At 39.3% G+C, this 24,188-nt stretch overlaps 1 protein-coding gene across 1 annotated transcript in view; it reads right to left on the bottom strand.

Annotated features, from left to right (window-relative positions):
- Positions 1-1,272: 1,272 nt before the first annotated feature.
- The window catches only part of rbpjl (recombination signal binding protein for immunoglobulin kappa J region-like), a 39,638-nt gene continuing 16,722 nt past the window's right edge, over positions 1,273-24,188 (bottom strand). Inside the window, exons 6-12 of the mRNA XM_055160297.1 lie at positions 23,260-23,434; positions 21,854-21,991; positions 19,270-19,373; positions 12,398-12,538; positions 10,982-11,137; positions 10,783-10,886; positions 1,273-2,181 (exon numbers count right to left, since the gene is read on the bottom strand). Of these exons, the coding sequence (XP_055016272.1) occupies positions 1,884-2,181; positions 10,783-10,886; positions 10,982-11,137; positions 12,398-12,538; positions 19,270-19,373; positions 21,854-21,991; positions 23,260-23,434 (1,116 nt within the window). The 3' untranslated portion in view covers positions 1,273-1,883. The remainder of the gene's footprint in view (positions 2,182-10,782; positions 10,887-10,981; positions 11,138-12,397; positions 12,539-19,269; positions 19,374-21,853; positions 21,992-23,259; positions 23,435-24,188) is intronic.

Raw genomic sequence — 24,188 nt, 5'->3', positions numbered from 1 at the left:
AATTGAAAACTGAAAAAAACAAATTGTTATGTTTTTTTCATTTTGGTTTTGGAGACAAATAATGAAGAAAACAGTTGTTTTTATTTTTGGTTTTATATTGAAAAACGAATGAACTAATGAACAAATGATACAGATTATTATGCTTTCTTGTGGCTTTAATTCTCTTTTAAACATGCTTTTGGTCACCTTGGGATAAGCATTTCACATTTTCCAACTTACAATAAAGTCTACATTTGATTTATGAGTTTAAAAACAAGGAGTTGTTCAGATTTTTACCAGTGACACAACAATCTGGGTAAAAAGTAAACTTAACATTTGTGAGTGCTCAGAGAAGACAACTTTGGATTATTGGATTCATGAAACAAGTAAATGAATGTGTGAAAGAAGCAACATACAACGGTTTTAGTGATTTTGTGAATGTGACTTTTCGACATTAAATCATAGTACCCTTATTTCCAGACTATTGAGAGCACATCAATATAAGCCAGATCAATTCAATTTGAACAAAATTTTAAAACTGTACATAGATAGGCTGCAGCTGAACATAAGCCGCAGGTGTCCACGTCTTCAAGAATGTGTTCAAGTTCGGGCCATCTGCTTTTATCGCCTCTGAAAGCTTTTGTCATCCTTTTGCATTGAGTCAGTTCATCACGATGCCAAAGTCTTGTCAAAGACTCATTGATGCCGAGCTCACGTGCAGCAGCTCTGTTTCCTTCTTCCACAGTCACATCAATCGCCTTTAACATAAAAGCTGCATCATGTGCATTTCTTTATGTGTTTTCCATGAGGAGGGTGTGTGCATGAAGCGCAAAATAACTGTTCAAAACACAATTAAACAGCATTTTCCTCAGTGCATCACCCCTGGGCTCTACTCCACATGTCTCCTGCAGAAAAGAGCCACTGTCCTGTCTGTATCATGTCAGTGTCTTGGAGGATTTCAGCAGATTTCAGACTCTCTCGGGGGTGGGGCTAGTTGTATCGATCAAGTATGAGTGGATGTCCGGCTACTGAAGTTTGAGACGTTTCTTCCCATCATTTACGCATACGGGTACGACGTATCCCCCTCACTAATGTTAATTCAGCATCATAATTTATTTTATCACACGGCGATAAACTGTTTTAGTGCTGAGAACGTCGCTACCTAACTCTGTAACTTCATGTTAACTGCACAGACAGCGGCGTTTTCTGCACTCAGGCTGTGTGTCCAAATCACAGACTGTATACATGAATGGACAATGTGCCAAACAAAGAATCAGTCTACATATTGTTTTACACATTGTTTTATAAGACGCAGGATTCAACGTGTGAGAAAAACGTAGCGGTTTATAGTCCGGAAATTACGGTACTTTTTTACCATGTGGTCTTTTATCTGTCAGCCGTCCAGGAATGTTCCGTAGTGGTCCATGGGCGTGTACTCGTCCATGTGCTCTTGTATTTCATCATTCTAAAGCTGTTCACGAAAGGTTCATTTCTGTTCTGTGAATGTGACTTTTTAGTATTGATACGTGCTTAATGAATATGAGAAGACAGTTTTAGGATTTTCGATACTTTTGACAACCCTGCTGCCGTGTCATTGTACAATTATAATAACATTTTCCTTAGAATCCAAATAGCTGCAATGTTGCCTTTTATTACAAAGCTTTTAATTAAAACTTAAAATTTTCTGTTATATGCAGCATTTTGAACTTGCTTCCTGCTCAAAACATACTGGATTTAGTCTTGAATTGATAATCACACTGACAACAGTCCAGGTTTTCCATCATTATGAAATCCACGGGAAGGTTCATTGTCTCTTTTCTCTGTAACCTCCTTCTAAAACATGTCCTCTCCTTTAAGGTCCTCGTTTGATGGACCCTTCACCAAAAAAGTTACTCACTGCACCTTTAACTTTGCATGAAGAGGTGGAAGTTGGCGCGTGTGAACTCCTGGTGTATGGTCTCCAGCAGGTCGTCCCCCTCCTGTGGCCCCTGAGCCCCCTCCTGCCTGCGGCCCTGCTCGGGACCCCGGAGGACAGGGGCCAGCTGGAGCTCAGGCGTGTAGGTGAAGCTGTAGGGCGTGCGGAAGATGATCCCGTCCAGTCTGATGATGGTCAGTGGGACAGTGATGGTCCTCCGGAGACAGCGCCAGCCCTCAGAGAAGACAGAGACATCAGGGACCACACACACCAGGGACTTGGGGGACCTGAGGAGAAAACAATAACGGTCATTTTTAAAGTCAATGCTATAAGACAGGTGTGTCAAACTCAAATTTAAAAACTGAGACTAAGTCATGGGCCAAACTAAATATTTATTGAAAAATTTCAACAACATCTGTATGTTTTCTCTTCTTTCAAGATGTGTAAATTTTAAACCTTTTCTTATTAAAATAAATGTGTAGTAATAGTTTTGCATAAACATTGAATCCAGAACAAGCATAATATAAAATAATAACATTTTAAATAAATAATGTCTGTATAGCCTATCTGTAGCCGGCCGGCCAGCTCTAATACATGTTTGATATGATCTCACGGGCCAAATATAATTAGTCCTGCTTAGTCTTGTTTTAGACCTTATTTAGTAGAACAGGTGCTACTTTTAGAGGATACTTGGTGTGCAAAGTTTGAGAAGTCACTTGTGTTGTGTTACCTACTCTGTGCCAGTTCAGTGTTACAATAAGTATAAAAATGCATAATAAGTTGAAAAATTTTAGAACCAATATGAATCAAAACCTTTATAATTACATTATTATATTATTTTCATTACATTTATGTGTCACGATATCTGTATTTTTAATTTTTGTTTTACTTTTATGTGAAGCACTGAAGTTGTGTTAAATGTGATTCATCAGTCGGTTTTACCTTGTAGAAACCATCTGAACTCGCAGCATTAGGATTCGTTTGCTCGATGGGAGGCAGGTACTTTTTTTCATTTAACCAATTGCTGCTATTTGGTACGTATGTAATGGGCCATTAACAGGGCTAACTGGTATATTAAGCTTTTCCCAAATCCCGTAGGAAGGGCAATAATATCTATCCCCTTGATAATGTTCACCAAACATTCTCTTTAAATCCTCGATCTCGGGAATTGTTGCCAACACAGAATGTATGGCTCTTTGCTGATTGGCTGGAGCCTGAACTTGCACTTCCGGGGTTCTTGCAAATCATCTAGTGAATTCCGATTCCTGAACTAGTCGCTGGAGAGAAATGAAAATGAGTGAAGGCACTAAGTGGTGCCAGCCTGGCTAATATACCGTATGAATAAACTTGAAAGGTTTAAGAATTGGTTATCAGTCTTCGAGACTCAAAAATTATCCACTTTAACAGTAATATTTCTCACAATAAAAGTCACTGTGTCACTTTTGTAGTGCTTGTTTCCATGGAGATGATATTGTTTTACATATGTCCCACAGTACACCATTAAACTTATCTGTCTTGCAATTAGTCAATAACAGTGATTTTTTTCCCCCCTTTTAATTGGTTGAAAAACAATCATTATTGCGCCAAGCAGGCTCAGCTCTCCACAGATCTGACCTGGAACTTGGTCTAGTGGTGTCAGCAAATTAACATGGAGACAAGCAAGCGATAACACTTCCATCAGAAAAGTTACATAATGCACCTTTAGTTTCACACGACTGCGCGTTTTTCTTATCCAAAGTTAACTCCACAATTACCTTGACTATGCATTTTCTTCTTATTAAAAACCGAATCCTCGAAACCTACCGTGTATATAGAATCGCTTACATTGAAATAAACGTGTGGGCATTATATAACCCTCTCTGCTGACTGTTAGACTTTCTGCTGTTTTTCATTCAAACCTTACTCAACCTCGCTGCGGTGCGGGAGACTCACGTTTCTAATTGGCTCCAGTCCTTTCGCACAGACTGCTCATTGTGGATGCTATACAAACACATTATGGGCTACCTCTGCTGCTGATGGGGGCATATCCGCAGATGGGACGTCCTGACCAAGCCATGCCTCAGCACTTTGCATTATGGGTGTGGGGTCTGGCGAGGGCCCTGACGTCAAAAGGGGGGCTCCGATTCTGAGTAGTCGCGTGATTAGGGTTAGGCTATTTCAGAGTGGGTTTAGACCATGAAGGTTAGGTTTTACTAAAAGGTCTTTATTCAGGTTCGAGGAGGGTTGGCAAAGGCTCAGAGAAAGGATATGGACACCTAGAGAGAAAGCGGTAAACTGGATGTCACGCAGAGTTTGAATTAAGATCAGAGGAGGGATGCTTTGAGGGAAATGCTTTTGAGGGATTTATAGGAAGAGAAGTTAGAAGATAGTTGGTCCTAAGCCTGGGTGGTAATACAGTCAAATAAGGCTACGTTTATATGATGACGGTCTGAACAGAAGACACAAAAGTGGCGTTGTGTCTTCACTTTTTATTTCGCATTTAGAGAAGTTTTTCAGGAGGAAATCTGCATGCATACGGTGACGCAAAAGTATGGAAATTCGATTGGATATGCATGCCATCCGACATGTCACATGTTCTGTGTACTGTATGTATATGACGTAAACGTGACGCGATGTGAGCAGATCTGACCAGAGTTTTGCATCTTGGGCAGTGTAGACAGAAGCGCTACGGCGGAGCATATTCAACTTTTCCACTCTGGAGGTTGGTTTCAGATTTTTGCGTTTTTGAGCCCCCAAAAACTTTGTCACCGTCTAAACGAAAGGCACTTCCGATAAAATATTTTAGCGTTTTTACCTGCAAGCATTCTCGTGTAAACAGGCCCTAAAGTCTTATTTGGTTCACAGTAGAGCTGTAGTCCTGCCCTCGAGAAACTTTATTGATCCCGAGGGAAATTCAAGTTTTGCTGCAGCAACATTTACAGTTCTCAGTCGCTTCTGTGTCCCAGTTACAGGTCTCAGTACAGTTTAACAGGAGGACTGGTCAGGTACGGTCAGCAGATCTGTGTCAGGGCAGTTTGAGGAGAGAAGGAGCCAAAAGTGTCTCTCCTCTGTCTGTGTTTCCTCTGGAAGGTCTCAGAATATTTCCACTAGAAGAACTTCTAGCACATTTCTTGCATTTCTTAGTTTGTTAAAATCCCATGATCTGATGTTGAAAAATTAGCTAAAAAAAACTGTACCAGGTCACCACAAAGGAGAAAGTACGAATAAAGCAAAATAGGACAACAGGTAGGTTTTTGATGAGGGAACTATGGTAAAAGTACAACCTGGGAACGTCTAGTAATTTGCAAATTACAGCCCCACCTCTGTGTTACTTGCAGCACATTCACACTGGATAAGTGAAGTCTGTAAATCACCCTATTTTACTGGCATTAATACAGAGATTGAAAGAGAAAAAACCTGGAAAGAAAAGAAAAAGGTAAACCCTTTTTGCACAGGATTAGTTTTACCTGGAGTCCCCTCTTAATTGTAATAATTACAAATGACGCCTGTGTTTCTAGTCCCTTGTGAATCGTCCATGTCTGTAAAAATGTCTGTAAAAATTCCCTCAAATTTTACCTCCTGCAATTCTGCAAACTCAAAGCTCCTCCTGTGAGTTTAGTCCTGTGTGAGCGCTCATTTCTGTAAATTTCCCTGTTTTTCCTCTGTGCATTGAAGCCAGTAGTGATTGAAAATGTCTTTACGTCCTATTTTAGGTTCAAATACAAAATAAATCAACTATTCTCCACAGACTATACTCTTATCCAGCCATTGTATTTTTGTACAATTAAAAGGTAAAAAGTAAAATTTTTAATATCAGAATGAATGGATTAAAAGAGAGATGCTGGCCGATTCATAAGTAACTCTGATGGTGTGGATGTCATAGTGATCACTGTTGCCGATCACATCAATGCAGAAAGAAACAGTGTTGGACGGTACACTGCCAAAGAACAAACTGAAAATAAAAGCAACGTTGGGGACACGATGAATTAAAAGTTTCTGGTGTTGTTCTGGTACATTTATCAGTCCAACATTTCCGGAATAAAGTAAAAACTGGTGGTTTACTGACATTGCTTATGGCGTGCGAATGTACACAAAAAACTCAAACGTTATGGGTAATTTAAAATTTACAAACATCTCGAGGTAAAACTAATCCTGTGTGAATAGGGCTATAGAAAAGGCACGCAATTACAACAACAAACACTGAGATGCAGATTGGCACAGGACTAGTATTATCACCGGACATCTGCTTGGCAAAATATAGTAGATAATTTGCCGTGGAATTTTTACTTCACAAATTATAGACATGGAGCATTCGCACGGGATTAAGAGCTCAGGCATCCTCTGCAATTATTACAAATCACCAAAGGTCCACAGGTAATACTAATCCTGTGCGAATAGGGCTTTAGATAGGTTTGTTTGCTTTGGAGTGAGTGAATAAAGAGCTGCTGTTGAGCTCTGTGGCTTGTCAAACCAACCTAAAAAATAAAATAACAATGTGGAGGAAATGTTGAACTCAGCACTCACCTATTGCTTAGAACCATTCAGTATCAAAGCTATAGCAGTCAGTTTTTACATTATTGTATACGTAGTGGTTCAGATCAAGCGAAAATCCATATATGGCCGTATAAATATGCACCGTCTCTGAAACCGGTCTACTGAAAACACGTCTTCTCTGAACCACTATAGTTAGTAGGTCGGCCTGTCTGGCATGTGATGTGTAAATGTGTAGATCTAGGGCACTGCTTTACGAGAGTCTGACTCAAACTTCACTGTACGTTTTCATTTAGTGTGCCTCCTACGCTGGGCCTCTGCAACTACTACAATCAGTGGAAGTGAGGGCTCAGCCTATATTCTGAATACTTAAAATACTTTCACATTTCGTTGTATAATATAGTGTAAAAACATGACACAGGATATATTAACAACTGTATATTTCTTTTGCATTTATTTAAAAAGTAGAGAAGGAAAAATTCACATAGACTACTATACATGGACTACTCTGGAACCTACCTGGATGACTGACGGATTACACAGATACAAGCCCACGTGGTAATATAAGAGAAACCACTATGATTTAAATCTGCTGTTTACATTCTATTGCCTAAATAAAGTAGCCAGATTCATCAGCCATTTGACCTCGCAGCATTAGGATTTGTTTGCGGTAGGCGGGTACTTTTTTTTTTATTTAACCAATCGCTGCTATTTGGTCATGACTTATGTAATGCACCAAATCCCGTAGGAAGAAGGGCAATAACGTCTTTCCCCTTGATAAAATTCAAACATTCTCTTTGTTCTGGCTTTAAATTCTCGATCTCAGGAATTGTTGCCAACTCAGAATGTATGGCTTGACCGCTTTGTTTACTGTTGTGCTATACCACAAAAGGGACCAGACATGGCTTCACAGCTCTTCGCTAATTGGCCAGTGCACAGTCTAAAACTTCCGGGCTTCTTACAAACCATTTAGTGTATTCCGATTTTTGATCTAATGAAATTGAGCGGAGGCACTAGGTGGTGCCAGCCTGGCTATAAATAGAGTCATTGTTGTGGTATCAGAATCAATATTGAGTATCAAGTCTATTCTTAACAACACTAATCTAGAGTAAAAAAAATGATTCGAGGTAATAGTAAAGTGCTCTAGTCTAGTTATTTACCATATTTTTTTGGACTATAAAGCGCACCCGATTATAAGGAGCATTAAGTGAAAGATAACAGACAAGTCAAACTTTAAACAACTCATTCACAATAGCTCAGCCCAGGCACAGACTTCCACGATCCATTGGGGGGTAACTTGCCCAGCATTGCCTCCCTATCGCGGTGAATGTGTATTACTCCGCGAGGCTCCTAACTACAATAGCCGTAATGCTCAGACAATCCATCAAGCGGTGCAGCTTCATAGCTTACTAAAGTTGTACTAAAACATTTTGACAGATTTTTGAGCTCCATGTACCACATAAAATCGGTTTGAGATCAGTAAGCACAACCAGAATTAATACATAAGGCACACTAGATGTCGATTTTTGAGAAAATTAAAGGATTTTAAGTGCACCTTATAGTCCGAAAAGTACGGTAATTTAAATGTGCACTGTGTAACTTTTCTATAGAAGGTTCTGCCACTTGCTTGTCTTCGTTGAGATGTTATCGTTTTGTCTGGAATGTCTCAGTATGGCATTAAGCGTATCCATCTTACATGTACTCGACAACATGGGTAGTTACTGATCTAATCACTTTCATTCTTACCGTAAGAATGAAAGTGATTAGATCTGACATGTAACTTGGCCCTGTGGCGTCATCTGTTGTCTCCGATTGAGATAAACAAGTGTGATGAAATACTGTGGAACATTTCAGGCAATATCTCAATGGAGAGAAGCAGATGACGGACCGTCCACCAGAAAAGTTACACAATGCAGCTTTACTCTATTTCCCTGAGCTCATAAAACCACTTCTTGGTTTTATTAAGCTACTTTTACTGCCAGTTTGTGCCTCTGATCATCACCAGTCACTCACTCACTCACACACCACATTCATACAGTACATAATATTAGTGAAGTGTCTTGCCAAAGAGAATAAAAAAAAAGCAGGAATTGTTTGATGCTGGAATCACAGGAAACATCCAAACCAACCTCAATGACCTGACATGAGCTGGCGTTTCCCAAAAATGTAACAGAGCAATAAAACTAAATGACATGTATTTAAATCACAGGTATGAATTTACCGTCAACACATTTTTGTTCCTCCCACCGGTTTAGATTTCCACGGTCAAGAACAAAACACAACCTTAAAGGAGTTGTACCCACATTTTTCCAAGTAATAAAGTATAAATTTTGTTTGCCACAGTAGATATATTGTAAAAGCAGCTCTTAAGGTAAAAACTAGACTGCTGTGTGTTGTCTGCATCTAATTAAATCATCCACAAACCAGGAACAAACACAGATGTCTGTTAGCATGCTAGTTGTTGTTAGCATTACAGTCACAGCAAAATTCCACTCTACTCTCTGAAAGTTGTGAAGTGCTTATAACCTCGTAGAGAATAGTTAGGAATGTGTTAGGAAAGGGAGAGATGGTTTTGGACTGTTGCAAAGAGTAAAATGAGCTAGTTCTGTTGTTCATGTTTTCCAGGGCCCAGATTTAGAGCCTGTGCTTATTCATTTATATTAGAGTGTGGCCCATGTAAGCCTTCTTGCCCCGGGCCTCAAATTACTGTTGACGGAGCTGGGTACAGCGCACAAACAAATGCTTTTGGACTTAAGGAAGTGGTTTGGATTGGCAGCAGGGGTAAAGGTATGGTGCATATTAAAAATTATACTGTAGAAGGTGTATGAACTTTAAAAACACAGAGAAGCTTCAGGGATTGTTGGAAGGATTTTGAGCACTAAGATGACACACTATATATTACAAATTAATGTGACCGAGTTCAGGAAGCAGTAATAAAGCAGAGCAACAAACACGTTTGCAAGCTTTTGCACATTTGAAAATATTTTTTTATTGACATAAAGTAACTACAGTCCCATTTGAAGCATGGACTGTATATAAAAGTGGACTAAGCGAATGTGAAATCACCCATAGCATTTAGTGCCACTCAAATGAAGCTTGGTTACAGGAGCAAATTTGGAGCAAGGCTCCATATTTGGAAATCTGACCGTGAGTATCATAGCAACCACAAGAGCCAATCATGATTGAAGTTGCTAAATGTGCCCACCCTCCTCACCGGAAAGCAGGAAGGGGGCTTACTTAGCAATGAAACACACTAACTGTCAATCAAACACTAGTGGGACTGACCTCAGGGAATGAAGGCATCTGATTGGTCTGTTATTTATGTTCATATCTTGATTTAGGGACAAAATAGCAAAATGAAAAATACGAGATCATGTAGAGTGGGTTAATACAAACATTTTAAGACCAAAATGGCAAGGCTCACTGCAACAGTTACAGAGAGAGGGGCCACAATATCCCAGTGTAAGGGTATTGGAGCCAGGGTCAGAAGGAGCCGGAAGAGCTGCCTGGCGTAAGTAAGTCTTTTATTTATATAGCGCTTTGTCACAAAGACACTTTACAGAGCAATATTCATGTACTCCACACCCAGTGATGGTAAGCTACTACTGTAACCACAGCTGCCCTGGGGCAGACTGAAGCGCGGCTGCGTTGCCAGTCGGCGCCATCGGCCCCTCTGACCACCACATCACTCATGCACACACCACTTTTATATTAGACAATGTGGGTGATGTGCCTTGCCTAACACAACTGGCGCCCCCCTGTGGCACCTGATTTTCCCAGTGGTCTCCCATCCAAGTACTAACCAGGACTGGCCTTGCTTACCTTCTGGGATCTGAAAGGATCAGGCTTTGACAAGCCGGTATGACTTGACATAGGTAATGTACTTTTTATTTGGAATGTAGAGGCTAGTATATTAGCTATGTCCATTCATATACATGGTCTATGATTTTAAGTTTGGACAATTTTACTGAAATGTCATCCTTCATTATTTATTCTGTGCTGTGTTTTACACTGTCCTACATTGCCAACTTAGTCCTTTTTATCAGAGGTGTAATACTCCCTACAAGAGAAGCATACCAGTTTGAACCTTGCTTGAGCTAACAATACTATGTTTTGACAGGTTTCCATTTCCCGGGTCTTGTACTGATAGTAAATAAACTTGTCCTAAACTTCAGTGCCTTGTTACGTAATAAAGTTTGTTTGCAAATTTGCTTCTTAAATATAAATAAACCTAAAAAAAGATCCAGTCCTTTGATGGCTGTTTTGAATAATGAATCCCAAATATATGGCTCCCATTGAATAGCTAAAATCCCATCTCAACAAAACACTTCTCCTGGTATGTATTTGATGAAAACACTACAGTTAATGTGGAAATGTTCATGTTACATAATCTAGGTCCTAAAATAGCTTGTACGCACTTGAACATAGTCTCCGCTTCATGACTCCCAAACCACACTTTGACATGCGGGCTGAAGTTCTCTCCATGGATCTCCAGCATCGCAACATGTCCGCCACCATTTACCTGCCAACACATCGCATGTTTACCTTACCTCCTGTGCATGTTAGATTAGCACGTTAGCATACCTGTACCTGTCCTGCGGAGCCCGTGAGACCCACCTCCAGTGCAGAAATGACGGGGAAAGGGCTGACAGGGCTTTGGGCGTGAGCCAGGCCCTGGTTAAAGCTGAACTCCACAGACTCCACCCCTATGATGGTCCAACAAGAGCCGTCGTTCAGAACCACTCGGCTGGGGTCCCGCATTGGGCACTGGGCCTGGGGGAAGAGGCCATAAATACATGCAAAAAGTGGAGAATTTGGATTAAAAGTGACAGTTGTAAGTATACAGCAAACAAATTGTGAAATGTAATTTAGAGGAGCAAGGTAATATTATGTAATATCTGTGTGCTCGCCAGAAATAGTGTACAAGTTGAAAAAGTACTACTATTCATAGTGAAGGACTGTACTTCAAATGTGAATAATGTGTTGAATGTTTCCAGGAAAGAACTACTGTCATCAACTGCTTATAATAATAATAATGCCTTGTAATGCACTTTCCAGGCTCGACAAAGCTCCTCAAGTGCTACACTGCATTCATTATTCATTCAGTCCACACTCTGTAGTGGTAAGCTACTACTGTAGCCACAGCTGCCCTGGGGCAGACCAACAGAAGCAAGACACCAGCAGTCAAGGGCACACACCACTTCCATACTAAGACACAAGAACAGAACTTGGTTGGAGCAGGAAACAATCCTCTGGCCTCTGGGTTGGGGAACCACTGCTCTAATCCCTGAGCCACTGTCAGTATCAGTATCAGTATCATTATTAGACTTAAAATATGGCTGTATGTTTACACAATTATGCAATTATTTTATAACCTAGACCAGGTGTCACCAACCTCTTTGAAGCTGAGAGCTACTTTATGGGTACTGAGTCATATGAAGGGCTACCAGTTTGATACGCTCTTCTGAAATAACAAATGTGCTCAGTTTGCCTTTTGTTATACATTCTTAATGATTAATGATAATCATCTATGTGAAGACACTGATCACGTTAATGATTTCTCACAATAATTAACAATGACAGCAAGGTGGGAAACATCATGATTCAGCATTTTAACTTAATTAATCTCATAAAATGTTTGCCTTTTTTTTTTTTCCTTCTTCAAGTAAAAAAAGCTAATGTGTGAAGTTTACTAAAACATCAATTTGTTAACCTGGCTATTCATTTTTAAAATTTGATAATATCGGTATCAGTTTTAAAACTCCATATTGGATCATCCCTATTGCTGAGCACTACTGACCTAAACATCCACAATTAACTTGTTTTCTATTCTATACAGATAAGACAAAGGTTGAAAAAAAAAGACAGTTCACGTGTAGTGAGTTGTTCCCATTGTGTCCATAATTCTGAAGTTTTATCATTTGTTTAGATAAATAGACATGTCAAAATGGTGTTACTAACAGTACCATGTTATGTCTAGTGAATGGTTTCTATAAAGTAATGAAAAAGCAGATTAGATATAGTAGTCCTCACGTGGTATTGGATGATGTTGTCGTTGGACAGGCACAGATAAGACTGTGGACTGTCTCTGAACTGGAACGCACATTTGTGAAGCTGAGACACCGGCTCGTCCACGTCCAGGATGGCGTGCTGCTTGTTCACTTTACGGATCACCTACAAACAATATCAAATACAGATTTAGGAATACAGGCCAGGTGAACAGATGGGGGCGAATTTATCCATTTTACATCTTCTGCTTTGCGCTTAACCTGAAAATGTCTCTATAAAATGTCAAATATCAGGAAGAAATAAAGTCAGTTTGGCTTAAGATTACCGACCACATCCTCATAAAAAGTAAGATTGTATTATATAGTCAGATGTTACACTGATTTGAACATGAGCAGTGGATGTTTTTTAAGAATATAGAGGTTATAGTGGTCAGTAGATTAGCACAGAGAAGAAAATTGGGCCAAATGCAGCCCTCAGACCAGTTTTCGTTGGCTGAATTGACCCAAAAGATCATAGGCAGAACTTTTTACTTCAAATTTAAGTTATTCTACCGTCATAACCGCAATAACAAACATGACACAAGTTTTAAATTAATGTTCCAAGCCTATAAAAGGTAAGATGGCTCTGTCAGATGCGTGTATCTGGATGATTCAATGAATGCACCTGGTCTGTGGCCCTCAGCTTCAAACATGTGTCAATATGAGGCCCTTGATTTGACATTCCTGGCATAGAGAATGGGAGTTAACCGGAGAGACGTCATCGTGGGCGTCTATAGCATAGGGGTTTGGTGATGATTTGGTAACTTTGTGGTAGGTCTTTACCTCCTCACATCTGTCTACATTAAAATAGCAAAGCAAGCAGCCCACAAACGTGTCCACACAATTTAGACCACCCTTATACCTTAATATTTTCTGTTCTACTGGCCAAAGCACAGGCCAAATACACGGGATCTATTACAATGTTACATATATTCACATACGTACAAATCACATACATACAAATATACTGAAGCACAAAGAACAGTACAAATAACATTCAGAAATCAGACAATGAAGCAATCGGTTCAATTAATTATAAGTTAATAAAATAGAATCAAAATAAATAAGGAAGAAAATCTAGTTAAAACCAACTGAAAAAAAATTTAGAAGTGATTTAAAAGAAGATACTGATGGTGCGAGCCTTATCTCCTCAAGCCGGTCGTTCCAAAGCTGAGGCGCCCGGACTGAAAATGCTCCATCACTTTCGTCCGGAGTCTGGACTTTGGAACAGCCACAGGGACCTGCCTGAGGATCTAAGGCTCATACAGGGTTAAAAGTTCTAAAATGTAACTTGGTGCAAGACCTAAACGAGCTTTAAAAGTGTTCAGTAAAATCTTAATTCTAAAACACACAGGCAGCCAGTGAAGGAAAGCTAAAACGGGGTCGTCTTGCCCATAGACACAGCTGCAATAAGGTCACCTAAAAATTAAAATGCATTCACCAAACTACATTTACTACTACCGATTACTACTACTGGTGAGGCCGTTTCTGCCAGTTCCAAGGAAAGATGTGATATTTTTCTACCCATGATACACAAAATGACATCACATCCTGTTTGGGACAAAACATGTTTTGATGTTCTGAAACAGCTTGTTCATTGGTGACTATGTATAAAAAGTAATACTGGAATTTGCTCCCAGACAGAAAAACCCACATTACGTTGTGTCCACGTGCATAAAGGAAATTAAAGATGTTATCAGTGGTCTAAAATAACCATTCTTACCGTCATAAAGCTTGAGAGTATTCTATAGAAAATAAAAGTTAAATCAAAAGGAGTCGATTTCTTTGGGAAATGTGGAATTAATTACACAGATACATGCCCTCATTAGACCCAAGTTAAAATTAACCCTCAGAGAAAAAATGCTGCAGGCCAAAGGCTGGTGTTGGTATGAAAGAAGGATGGGATAGTCCTGTCAATTTGAGAGCTTGGACGACATCAAATATTGAGTCACATGTGCCAGCTAAAACCCCTCAAGTGATTTCGTGAACATTCTTTGGGGAGTAAAGGTAACTGGACTCAAGTGTTGTTACTCAATTTAGACTCAAGTTTAATCTGAGCTTTATTTTAACAGTCTGGCCATCAAGAACTTTAATATGTGAGCTGATTTGTACTGTTTAACAAGATCCCTTCAAATAACATTTAAGTCATGAGTTAGACGACTGTTTTTTTCAAGTAAAAAATGAATCTACGTCAGGACTAAGCTTGGGGTCAAACCTAGACCAAAAGAAAGAAGTTTAAGCATCGGAGGTGCCAGTCAACCTGTTGCTAAGTGGGATCGAAGACACCTGACTGGCCTGTTTTTAATGATCATATCTTGATTTAGGGACAAAATACTGAAATACAAACACCAGGATCATGTAGAGTGGGTTAAAATAAACATTACAGCAGCAGTTATAGGGAGAGAGGCTTTTTTAAGGTTTTTCAATAGACAATTCAGGCTTACGTCACAAACCAGGAAGATGTTTGGAAAGATGCGATTACAACTTCCAGTGTAGTTAAAGACATTGGGCTCACGTACCGACTGTGATAAAACCTACTGAAGTAAATGATCAGAGGTAAAATGCAGACTTTGGAGTAATCTTAAATTTGGTGCCTTATCTCTTCAAATCACATGTACTCATTGTGCTCGGAGTTGTGCGTCAGTGGTGAAATTATGAAAACTGAGGTATGGTTGTAATTGTTGATTAGCTGAACATAACAATGCTACAATGAAGAAAGAAAGATGAAGAAAACTGGGCCAAATTTTTCCTAGAACAGAGCCTGACAGAAGTTGTAGTCGCATTTTTCTAAATGTCTCCCTGGTTTGTGACATAAGAGTGAATAGAGCCTATAGACGTCAACTGCAACCAGAGCTCAAAGGAACCACTTCACACCCATGCTCACTTCCTATATGGAATGCAAGTCCATTTATATATATGCAGTCTATGGCAGTGTTTCTCAATTTTTTTTTTTTCTGGGGACCCCTATTTTAAAAGTCACAAACCATCGCGACGTAAGTCAATAGACATTATATTCGTAAATCACAAAATAAAGGTGGATTTGACCATTACTGAACATTAATGAGGATATTTTACTGTTGCCTGAGTGATCGTGTCTCTCTGAACAATTAGTTTTACTAAAGTTTAAAGCAATAAAAAAAGTAATTGAACCAGCAGTAAAAGAATTCATAAGTCGCCTATTTGGACATTAAATGTAGCCCTTTCTTTTTTCTTTTCAACTTTCAATTGAACCAGCAATATTGGAACAAAATAGTCAAAAAATACTTACAAAAAAGATAAGAAATTAAAACATGTCTTAACAATTCTAATGAGAAAGGTGGGCCTGTCTGTGTTTTTGTAGGGCGTTCCAGTCCAAGGTGCAGGAGTAGAGTACAACACGCACAGAACTATTACAGACCTACATGCAGATTGTGACAATGTGACCCAAAAAAATTCTCTTGCGATCCAGTCTTTGGGGAACAATGGTCTATGGTGGGAACCTTACAATCTGAGCCTTTAAAGTTGCGACAGAAACGCACTGATCCCACACATATGAGGAGTGCCACAACAAATTATCACTTACAAGATGTGCTATTCGAACCACACCTCCTCAAACTTGTGCTGAGGCCAATCATGATTCAGTTATGTTAATAGTTAATACTCCCTACCTCTGTACAACAACTCACCCTTATGTAATGGAATAACCCTATGTCCTGTCAATCATCATATCATTGTTGCACTGTCTTCCTTTGACCTCTTGTATGAAGCTGTGATTTTATATTTTATTACTCAGCTTTATTTTATTTTGACTTGTACATTTGTCTTATTTGACACCTGTCTCTTGCTACCTTTTTTGCTACTTATTTAGAATTTACCATTACCATTTAGATTTTTGCTCTTTGTTATTATATTTATTGTGATGTGTGAGCTACTGTGCCCAAATAATTTCCCTTGTGGATCAGTAAAGTTTGTCCAAGTCTAAAGTCTAGTTCACCACGGACAAATACTAGCACTAGTTGTGTGCATAAAGTTCACCGTAGTGTGCCGTATTTTCCGACCCCATCAAAAAACAACTGCACGCCCCACAATCCAGAGCGCCCTATACACAAATCCCAGCACGACTTTAGTAAACTACAAAGCAGCACCACCCGCAAACATGCACCGAGCAGACTGACAATGCAGCGAAAAACACCCGCAGCCACACTCATCACTCCACGCGGACAAGGAATGGAACGGAGGAACGAACCAAAAAAGCGAGAGCAATGTACCACTTCTCGCCACAACTGAACAACTGAGTCACTGCGAACACGCCAACAATCCAGCGGTCCTAGACAGCACCCTCCCTACACGCCACAACTGAACAAAGCCCAGAGTCACTGTGAACGCGCCAAACAATGTCCGACTGACCCATCGAACTGTTGTGTTTCGTTTAAAGTCTGATGCGGTTTATTTGTGAAAAAAGTTCGAAAATAGACCATTCTATGACAGTGCGCCTTATAATCCAGAGCGCCTAATAGTGTGGAAAATACGGTAACTAACTCATTCACTCACTGACCTTCTCCATTCCAAACACCTGCCCCGCACGGACGCAACCTGCAAAACCTACGATGCTGAACTTGTAACTTTTCTAGCCCATAGAATATAGCTCTACCTTTACCTCCCCAGACTGGACCACAGTGAAACAGCAGAGCCAGCAGCCAGTCAGCAGGACCAACCCCCCCCCTGAAACCTTCCAAAATCCTCAACTGTGCAAACATATAGACCTTCATACATGGAAGAGGACCCACCATCGCGCTTATTATGGGAGCAGTTAAGGAGGTGCCCGGAAGGACCTGTATTCAGCAAATTATATGGGATTCTGTGAAGTGCTTTGTCCCAACGGAGTTCAAATTGGCCTCTCGTTGAAAGCCAAACAGCATTTTTCGGATTACCATGGTTACGTAACACCGGTAACATCTGCTGGACAGGGCCACGCAGGTGATGAGAGACGGGATTTGAGGCTGAAAATTGGATATCTTTCAGCGTAGAAATATAGAAATTGCATGGTAGCACCTTGTATGTGGATTACAGTGTTTACATTGTGGAACAGTGGAGGTCTATCTGAAAGAGAAGCCCTAGATGTACTGTATAATATTTATCTTTGTCAAATACCAAGGATCATGCCTGGATATTTCCTATAATCTAATCAGGTGCCCCTCAGTACGTACCCCAGTCTCATACCACTTTTCATCAAAATATCCCAAGTCTAGACAGAAACATAGAAGAGGTAATAAAGGAAGTATTGTCCAGTGTTTTTAAAGTCAAAGAGTCATCTGTAAAAGTTCTGCCAAAATTCCTAAATAGAGTTCCTCGTGGGATTTAGGGTTTTAGTCTTGCTTATATGAATGTGATTGGCTCGTGAGAGGGTTTTTAAACTTAAAGGGCCCATATTACGCTATTTTCTGATCTATCCTATAAAGTTGTAGCCTGATTCATCAGCCAGTTTCGCTTTGTAGAAACCATTTGCCTCGCAGCATTAGAATTTGTTCGCTCGGAGGTAGGCAGGTACTTTTTTTTTTTAAATTAACCAATCACTACTATTTGGTCGTAATATTTGTAATGCGCCGCTAACGGGGCTAACTGGGATATCAAGCTTTTTCCCAAATCCCGTAGGAAGAAGGGCAATAGCATCTTTCCCGTTGATAAAATTCACCAAACACTCTCTTTGTTCCGGCTTTAAATCCTCGATCTCAGGAATCGTTGCCGACACAGAATGTATGGTTCTTTGCTGGGAATCGTCCACTGTATTCCGATTCCTGACCTAGTCGCTGGAGAGAAATGAAACTGAGTGGAGGCACTAGGTGGCGCCACCCTGGCTAATAATGTTTTTCTTAATCAAAAATATAGTCTGAGTTGTGTTTTGTTTCATTCACACAAATCCTACATATTAAAGCTGATTTCTTATCTCAAACAAAAAACGATGTCATGTGGAAATACAGGAACTGCTCCACTGTGTTTTCAAACTCCATACATCTTCACTAGAATCATTTGGAAAATTTTAGCCCTGGAGTTGCCGATTTCTACAGAACTAAGAGTAAAAGGGGAGCTGTTAACTTGAAAACAACCGCTTCATGACAACACAATGTGGAAAAGAGACTAATAAGAAAGAGTTATTGAAACATGTGTGAATGAAACAAAACAACTCCAGGTATGGGTTTGATTAGGTAACAGCATTTTAAAATGACTTAAAGTTCACAAGAGTTAATTTTGTGTAATATGGGCCTTTAAAGATGCAATAAGTCACTTTTCTGATGGGAGTTTACCATCAGTTTGTCTCTGTGTAGATGTTATTGCTTTACCTGTAATGTTATAATGGTTTGCAACATGTTGAAGGCTGACAAAAAATCCTAAAACATCTGAGAATTAAACACAATTTAAAGCAACACTGTGTAACCTTCTAGAAATAGAAAATTAAAATCATACTTGAGAAGATTCTGCATGGAGATAAATGTGTTTTATGTCATACTGTGGAATATTTTAAAGGAACAAAAAACAGGGTGAAAGAGTGGGGCTTTAAATCAACGTATTAAAAAGCTAGAAATCTGTCGATGCTTGGAAAAAAAAAAAAAAAAATCCAAGCATTATGTTGTGTTTCATGCTCAACTTTTTTTTTTTTTTACCTACCCTTTCTAATTCAGTACTACTATTTCTAAGTAACAAAGTACTTAAGGTTTCTTAACCCAGCATTCATGGCAATCACCTATGACTCCACTGTAGCCCATGACAGTATTTTCACCACCATCCCTGGGTCACCTGTACTGTCAGTGTAGCCTCATCCATCACTGGTCTGATGTTGTATACACAGTGCTTGTATTTGTGTATGTAGACTGTGGGTCGTACCATAGGAGGCAGAGCTACCCCGGTCTCAGTGCACACCAGCTGGACCACACAACCATAACACACGAAGCTCTCAGTCAGGGCAAAGTCTGCTCTCTGCTCCTCCACTGGAAAACAGAGACAAAACACATTCTATAGTACATCTATGAAAGGTTGAACTTGAAAAGACCTCTGTTTTACTTCACTCTTAAAGGCCCTGTAATCAGTTTTGAATCATGGGAGAGGAACATGGTTAAGTTTGAAATGTTTGCTCCGTCCTCAGTTTCTTCTCTCACTTTGATGTTGCACCATGACAGAGAAACAACAGTCTGGAACAGTGCCAGACGGTTACCTACACAAGTTCTCATTTCTCAAAAAAGTGTTTTGAGAAATCGACTTTAGTACTCCAGTGTTTCTCAAGGCCTGGTCCTTGGGGCATGTGTTGGGGGTCTCCCAACAAATGTCATCATGACATTGATCATTATATAAACTTATGACAGACAATCCCAAACATACAATATTTTTTATGGAAACAACTACAGTAATAAAATAAGGACAATGAGAAATGGATCTTTCATTCCAAATTTGGGTGTACGATTTAAACTTCTGAATTGTATTGTGTTGGAGACCAAATAAGAGGTCCCTGGCCTCAGGAAGTTGGAGAACCCGTGCTATAGTTAACACTCTGTACTGTGCAGTATTACATAATAGACTCTACAAATCCCAGAATCTCTGCCAATATCTCAAATTCTTTTAATATATATCTACAGATTCATCCTGTTGTTCAAAGAACTTCACAGCCAAAAAATATAAAAATAAAGTTAAGTATACACACTTTTATTAGATTTTAAAGATCCTTCACGGTTCAGATAAGCCCCCCACATTAAAAGCTCAATAAAAAGTAAGTAATCAAATACAGAATATTTGTGTCTCCCCCTCTCAGAAGAGTTGGATAAGAGGGGTTATGGTTTGGTAGTGGGAGGTCTGACCGAGTCAGGGCCACAGTGTTAAATAAATAAGTGCAGATTTAAACAGTGTTACCAGATGAGACACACGTGAAAGGGCCATACACTGACTGTATTCATGCACAGGGAGGAAGGCCTAATGTAAGTGAATAGGCCTCAGCTATAGGGTTAAAGGGCCTGTCCCTGATTTTTATTCATTCTTATCAAGATAAGAATAAAATAAAAAGAAAAAATGGACACTGTACATATAATCTATTAATTTTACATAGCATTTTCTCAAGTAATAACTAATACAGAAGTCACAGAATGTCACTGAATCTTTTCTTCTAATCAGCCTCACGAAGAATCACGGGAAATCACCTGCATGACACTATCAGAGACACTTGATTCTTTGTCACGGTACATTCTCAACTATGATAAAAATCTAAACAGAAGCATGTCTTGGAAGATAAGATAAAGCCTGCATGACATTATTCCAGGCAGTTGTTTCTGTGTCATGGTGCAATATCACAGTAGCAGAGAGGAATCTGCGTGAGCGGTGCTAAAAGTTCAACCAAAAACATGTCCCTGACTCATGGTTTGAAATCAGGTAATTGTAGTAAAATAGTTCAGCTTAGTTCATAAATACAAGAAGCTGGCCTGAAAGTTAGATTTTTGGTGTATTATTCTCCATAACATAACATAAATACTGCACTTCTCACTGTCCCAAGTAGAGGGCGCAGTCTGTAATAAAAGCACTTTAAGGGACATTTACATTAGAATTACCCACGTGTCATATAAAAACTATTTTAAATCAAACTTTCAAGTGTGTCCTGACTATTTTTCAGTGATAATGTAATCTCTTCATATATAAGGGGGTTATGTTTGAGGGAAACCATAAGGAAGTAAGTGCCAGAGACAAACAATTTTATTCAACATCCTTTGTTGGATGAGAACCATGCTAAAACAATTGCCTGTGACTATGCCAGGCAGAGGTTTGTCCACCGTGGTAGTAGAACAGTAGATGAGAAACTGTATTACGGAGGAGAAGGTAAAAGTTAATTTTGACAAAGGTTCTTCATTCATGGTTCAAAAATCTTAGCCTGATTCATCAGCTGGTTTCACCTTCTGGAAACAGTCTGACCACGCAGCATTAGGATTCGTTCACTCGACAGTAGGTGGGTACTTTATTTGACCAATCGCTGCTATTTGGTCGTGATGTATGTAATGCACTACTAATGGGGCTAACTGGTATATTAAGCTTTTCCAAAATCCTGTAGGAAGAATGGCAATAACGTCTTTCCCTTTGATAAAAGTCACTGAACAATCTTAGTTCTGACTTTAAATCCTCGATCTCTGGAATCGTTGCCAATACAGAATGTATGGCTTCATCTACATAAATTTCTACCTCTTTGTTTACTGTTGTACTGTACCACAAGAAGGGACCCAGTAATGGCTTTACAGCTCTTCGCTGATTGGCCGGTGCATGGTCCACGACTTCCGGGTTAAGAAAAATATACCATCCACTATGCAGCAGACCTGAGTTTTTATGCTATTTATTTACTTGTGAACTACAGTAGGTATTGTACAAGCTTAACTCCACTATCAAACCTTAACTATCTTGCCCAATGACAACAGAATCAGTGCTACTGTAACACCCGTACCCATAGTGATGGTGAAAGCCGTCCAGTGGCGGGCGCTGGCCACAAAAGCCCCTCCCTCCACAGATAGGTACCGTGTGGACACAGTCTGAGAGCGCAGGCGGTTAAACAGGGCCACTCTGGAGCACGACGAGATGCACACTGCACACACCACAACAGAGAGCAACAAATGTCAATGGAAAGTTTGTAATGGGTTTAGGGCTGCAAGATTAATCACTTATCAAATTAAAAATTCATTTGATTCTTGTACTAGTTTAACATCGGTCCATATTTCTTTTTTCTCTCAAATCCTAATGTTCCTGGAGCAGTTCATAAAGTGCAGTCTGAACAGAATCTCACAAGAATCTCAAATCACTCATAAACAGTGAAGCCACTAACTACTACTACAGTAACACGTTACTAAGTAACTAAGTAACGCGTTACTGTAGTCTGACTACTTTTTTCAGTAACGAGTAGTCTAATGCAGTGCTATTTCCAAACCAGTAGTCAGATTTAAGTTACTTATCCAATACACTGTGTGTTACTATTTTTGCGTTTCAGGGCAATGTAGGTTATTTATTTATTTTTATTTTTTGGGGACATGGGTTATGTGACCCCAAAGATTGTATAAATCGTATCTGGTGACACGTTTCCTATGATGTTACATCATCTCCGCTCTGCCACGCGTCAGATGTAAACAATGGAGGAAGAGAGGTATGCCTTTTGCAGCTGGAAATAAAACATTATTCTGATTTTATTTCAGTTAAGGATGACAACATAAAGGTTCGTTGTACACTCTGTGCTGGCGACAGTGTTGTCTGCCTTCAAGAAGGGGGTGGGGGATCAGCTGCTGCTGAAAGTAACTAAGAAAGTAACTTGTAATCTAACTTAGTTACTTTTAAAAGCAAGTAGGCAGTAACTTAAATAAATTACTTTTTAAAGAAGTAATCAATAGTCAGATTACTATTTCAAAGTAACTATGGTAACACTGCTCATAAACTCATATCTATCTCCATCATAATCTAATCACTATGTATCATTAGAAAAAACACCATTCGATTGTCCCCCAAAATCTTGCAGCCCTAAATTAGTTCCTTCTAATTTATTACAAAAAATTACAACAAACTCTAAAACAATACTTGGAGACTATTTGGATATGTTAGTACCAAAAGGCCACATGATCTAAAAAGAAAAAAAAAAAAATCCTGAAAAGTTTCTGCAGGACTGCACTGACTGTGCATTAATTATGGTAATATTACATAAGTAGCCTAGGATATGAATTATTTATTACTGTCATGTAGGAATGTGTGTTTTACAGTGCAGTTCTTGACTTCAGTTTGGTCGGGGGCTCTGATCATCTTTTTTTATAGTTTTTTTTCCCATTCTTGCATCAGTCCATGTTTCATATTTTCTATCATCAGAGCTCTCACAGTCTGCGTTCTTCATGGACTGCCTCTTCTGTGAGGGTTTGGAGATGACTTTGATGAGGCGGCTGTGGAAGGAGCCCACTTCCTGTCTGCCCAGGAAGAGACGCAGCAGCAGGCGGAAGTGCTTCCTCTTGTCCTGGTCTGAGATGAACAGGGACTTGGCGCAGGCAAACAGCTGCTGCACACAACACAACAACAACACAACGCATTATAGTCCATTATTGTAGATGAAAGATTAAATTTATTTTCATGGGTTTCTGTCAAACAATTCCTTCCTTATTTAAAAGGACTTCATAAGAATCTTTCTTCATTCAAATTATATAATATTTTGATTTGAATGGCTTAATTGCCTTTGCCACAGAGGAAATATCTCTTAATCTGCAATAACTAGTTTGACATCTAACAACTAGACAGAACATGCTTATATTTGCATATATTTCGGAAACAGTTGATATCAAATCATTTACTTTCTATTTTTGGTTTTCCCATTTTGACACATGGGAATATTCAGGGTTCCCACTCATTTTCACTTACAAAATTTCAAAACTTTTCCATGACTTTTTCATGACCTAAAGTGAATTTTCAATGACTTTACAGCACCCTAGATGTGTAGAACTGATCATAATTTTAGGGCTAAATATGAAATTTTAGCCTTTTCCACTGACCTTATGGTTTGGTATTATAGTTTTTTTTATTGTCGTCTCTTTTAAACAAAAGGCACAGATGTTCAGAAATAATCATAATAGCCTAACTTAACAGAATGCAGTAGTTACTAAAAATTCCATGACATTTCCAAGCCTGAAATGTCAAATTCAATTTACATAACTTTTCCAGGATTTCCATGTATAATTATTGTTAAAGCCATGCTGTAGAACATTCCAAGCAGACCTATAACATCTATATAAAAACAAAAAGGTGGTGCCCTCCTACCT

This window comes from Boleophthalmus pectinirostris, unplaced genomic scaffold (genome assembly GCF_026225935.1).
Source record: "Boleophthalmus pectinirostris isolate CB_2022bp ecotype Guang Dong unplaced genomic scaffold, ASM2622593v1 HiC_scaffold_3, whole genome shotgun sequence".
Classification (NCBI taxonomy): Eukaryota; Metazoa; Chordata; class Actinopteri; order Gobiiformes; family Gobiidae; genus Boleophthalmus; species Boleophthalmus pectinirostris.
Note: the sequence above shows the minus strand (reverse complement) of the source record. Positions and strands in the feature narration are given on the sequence as shown.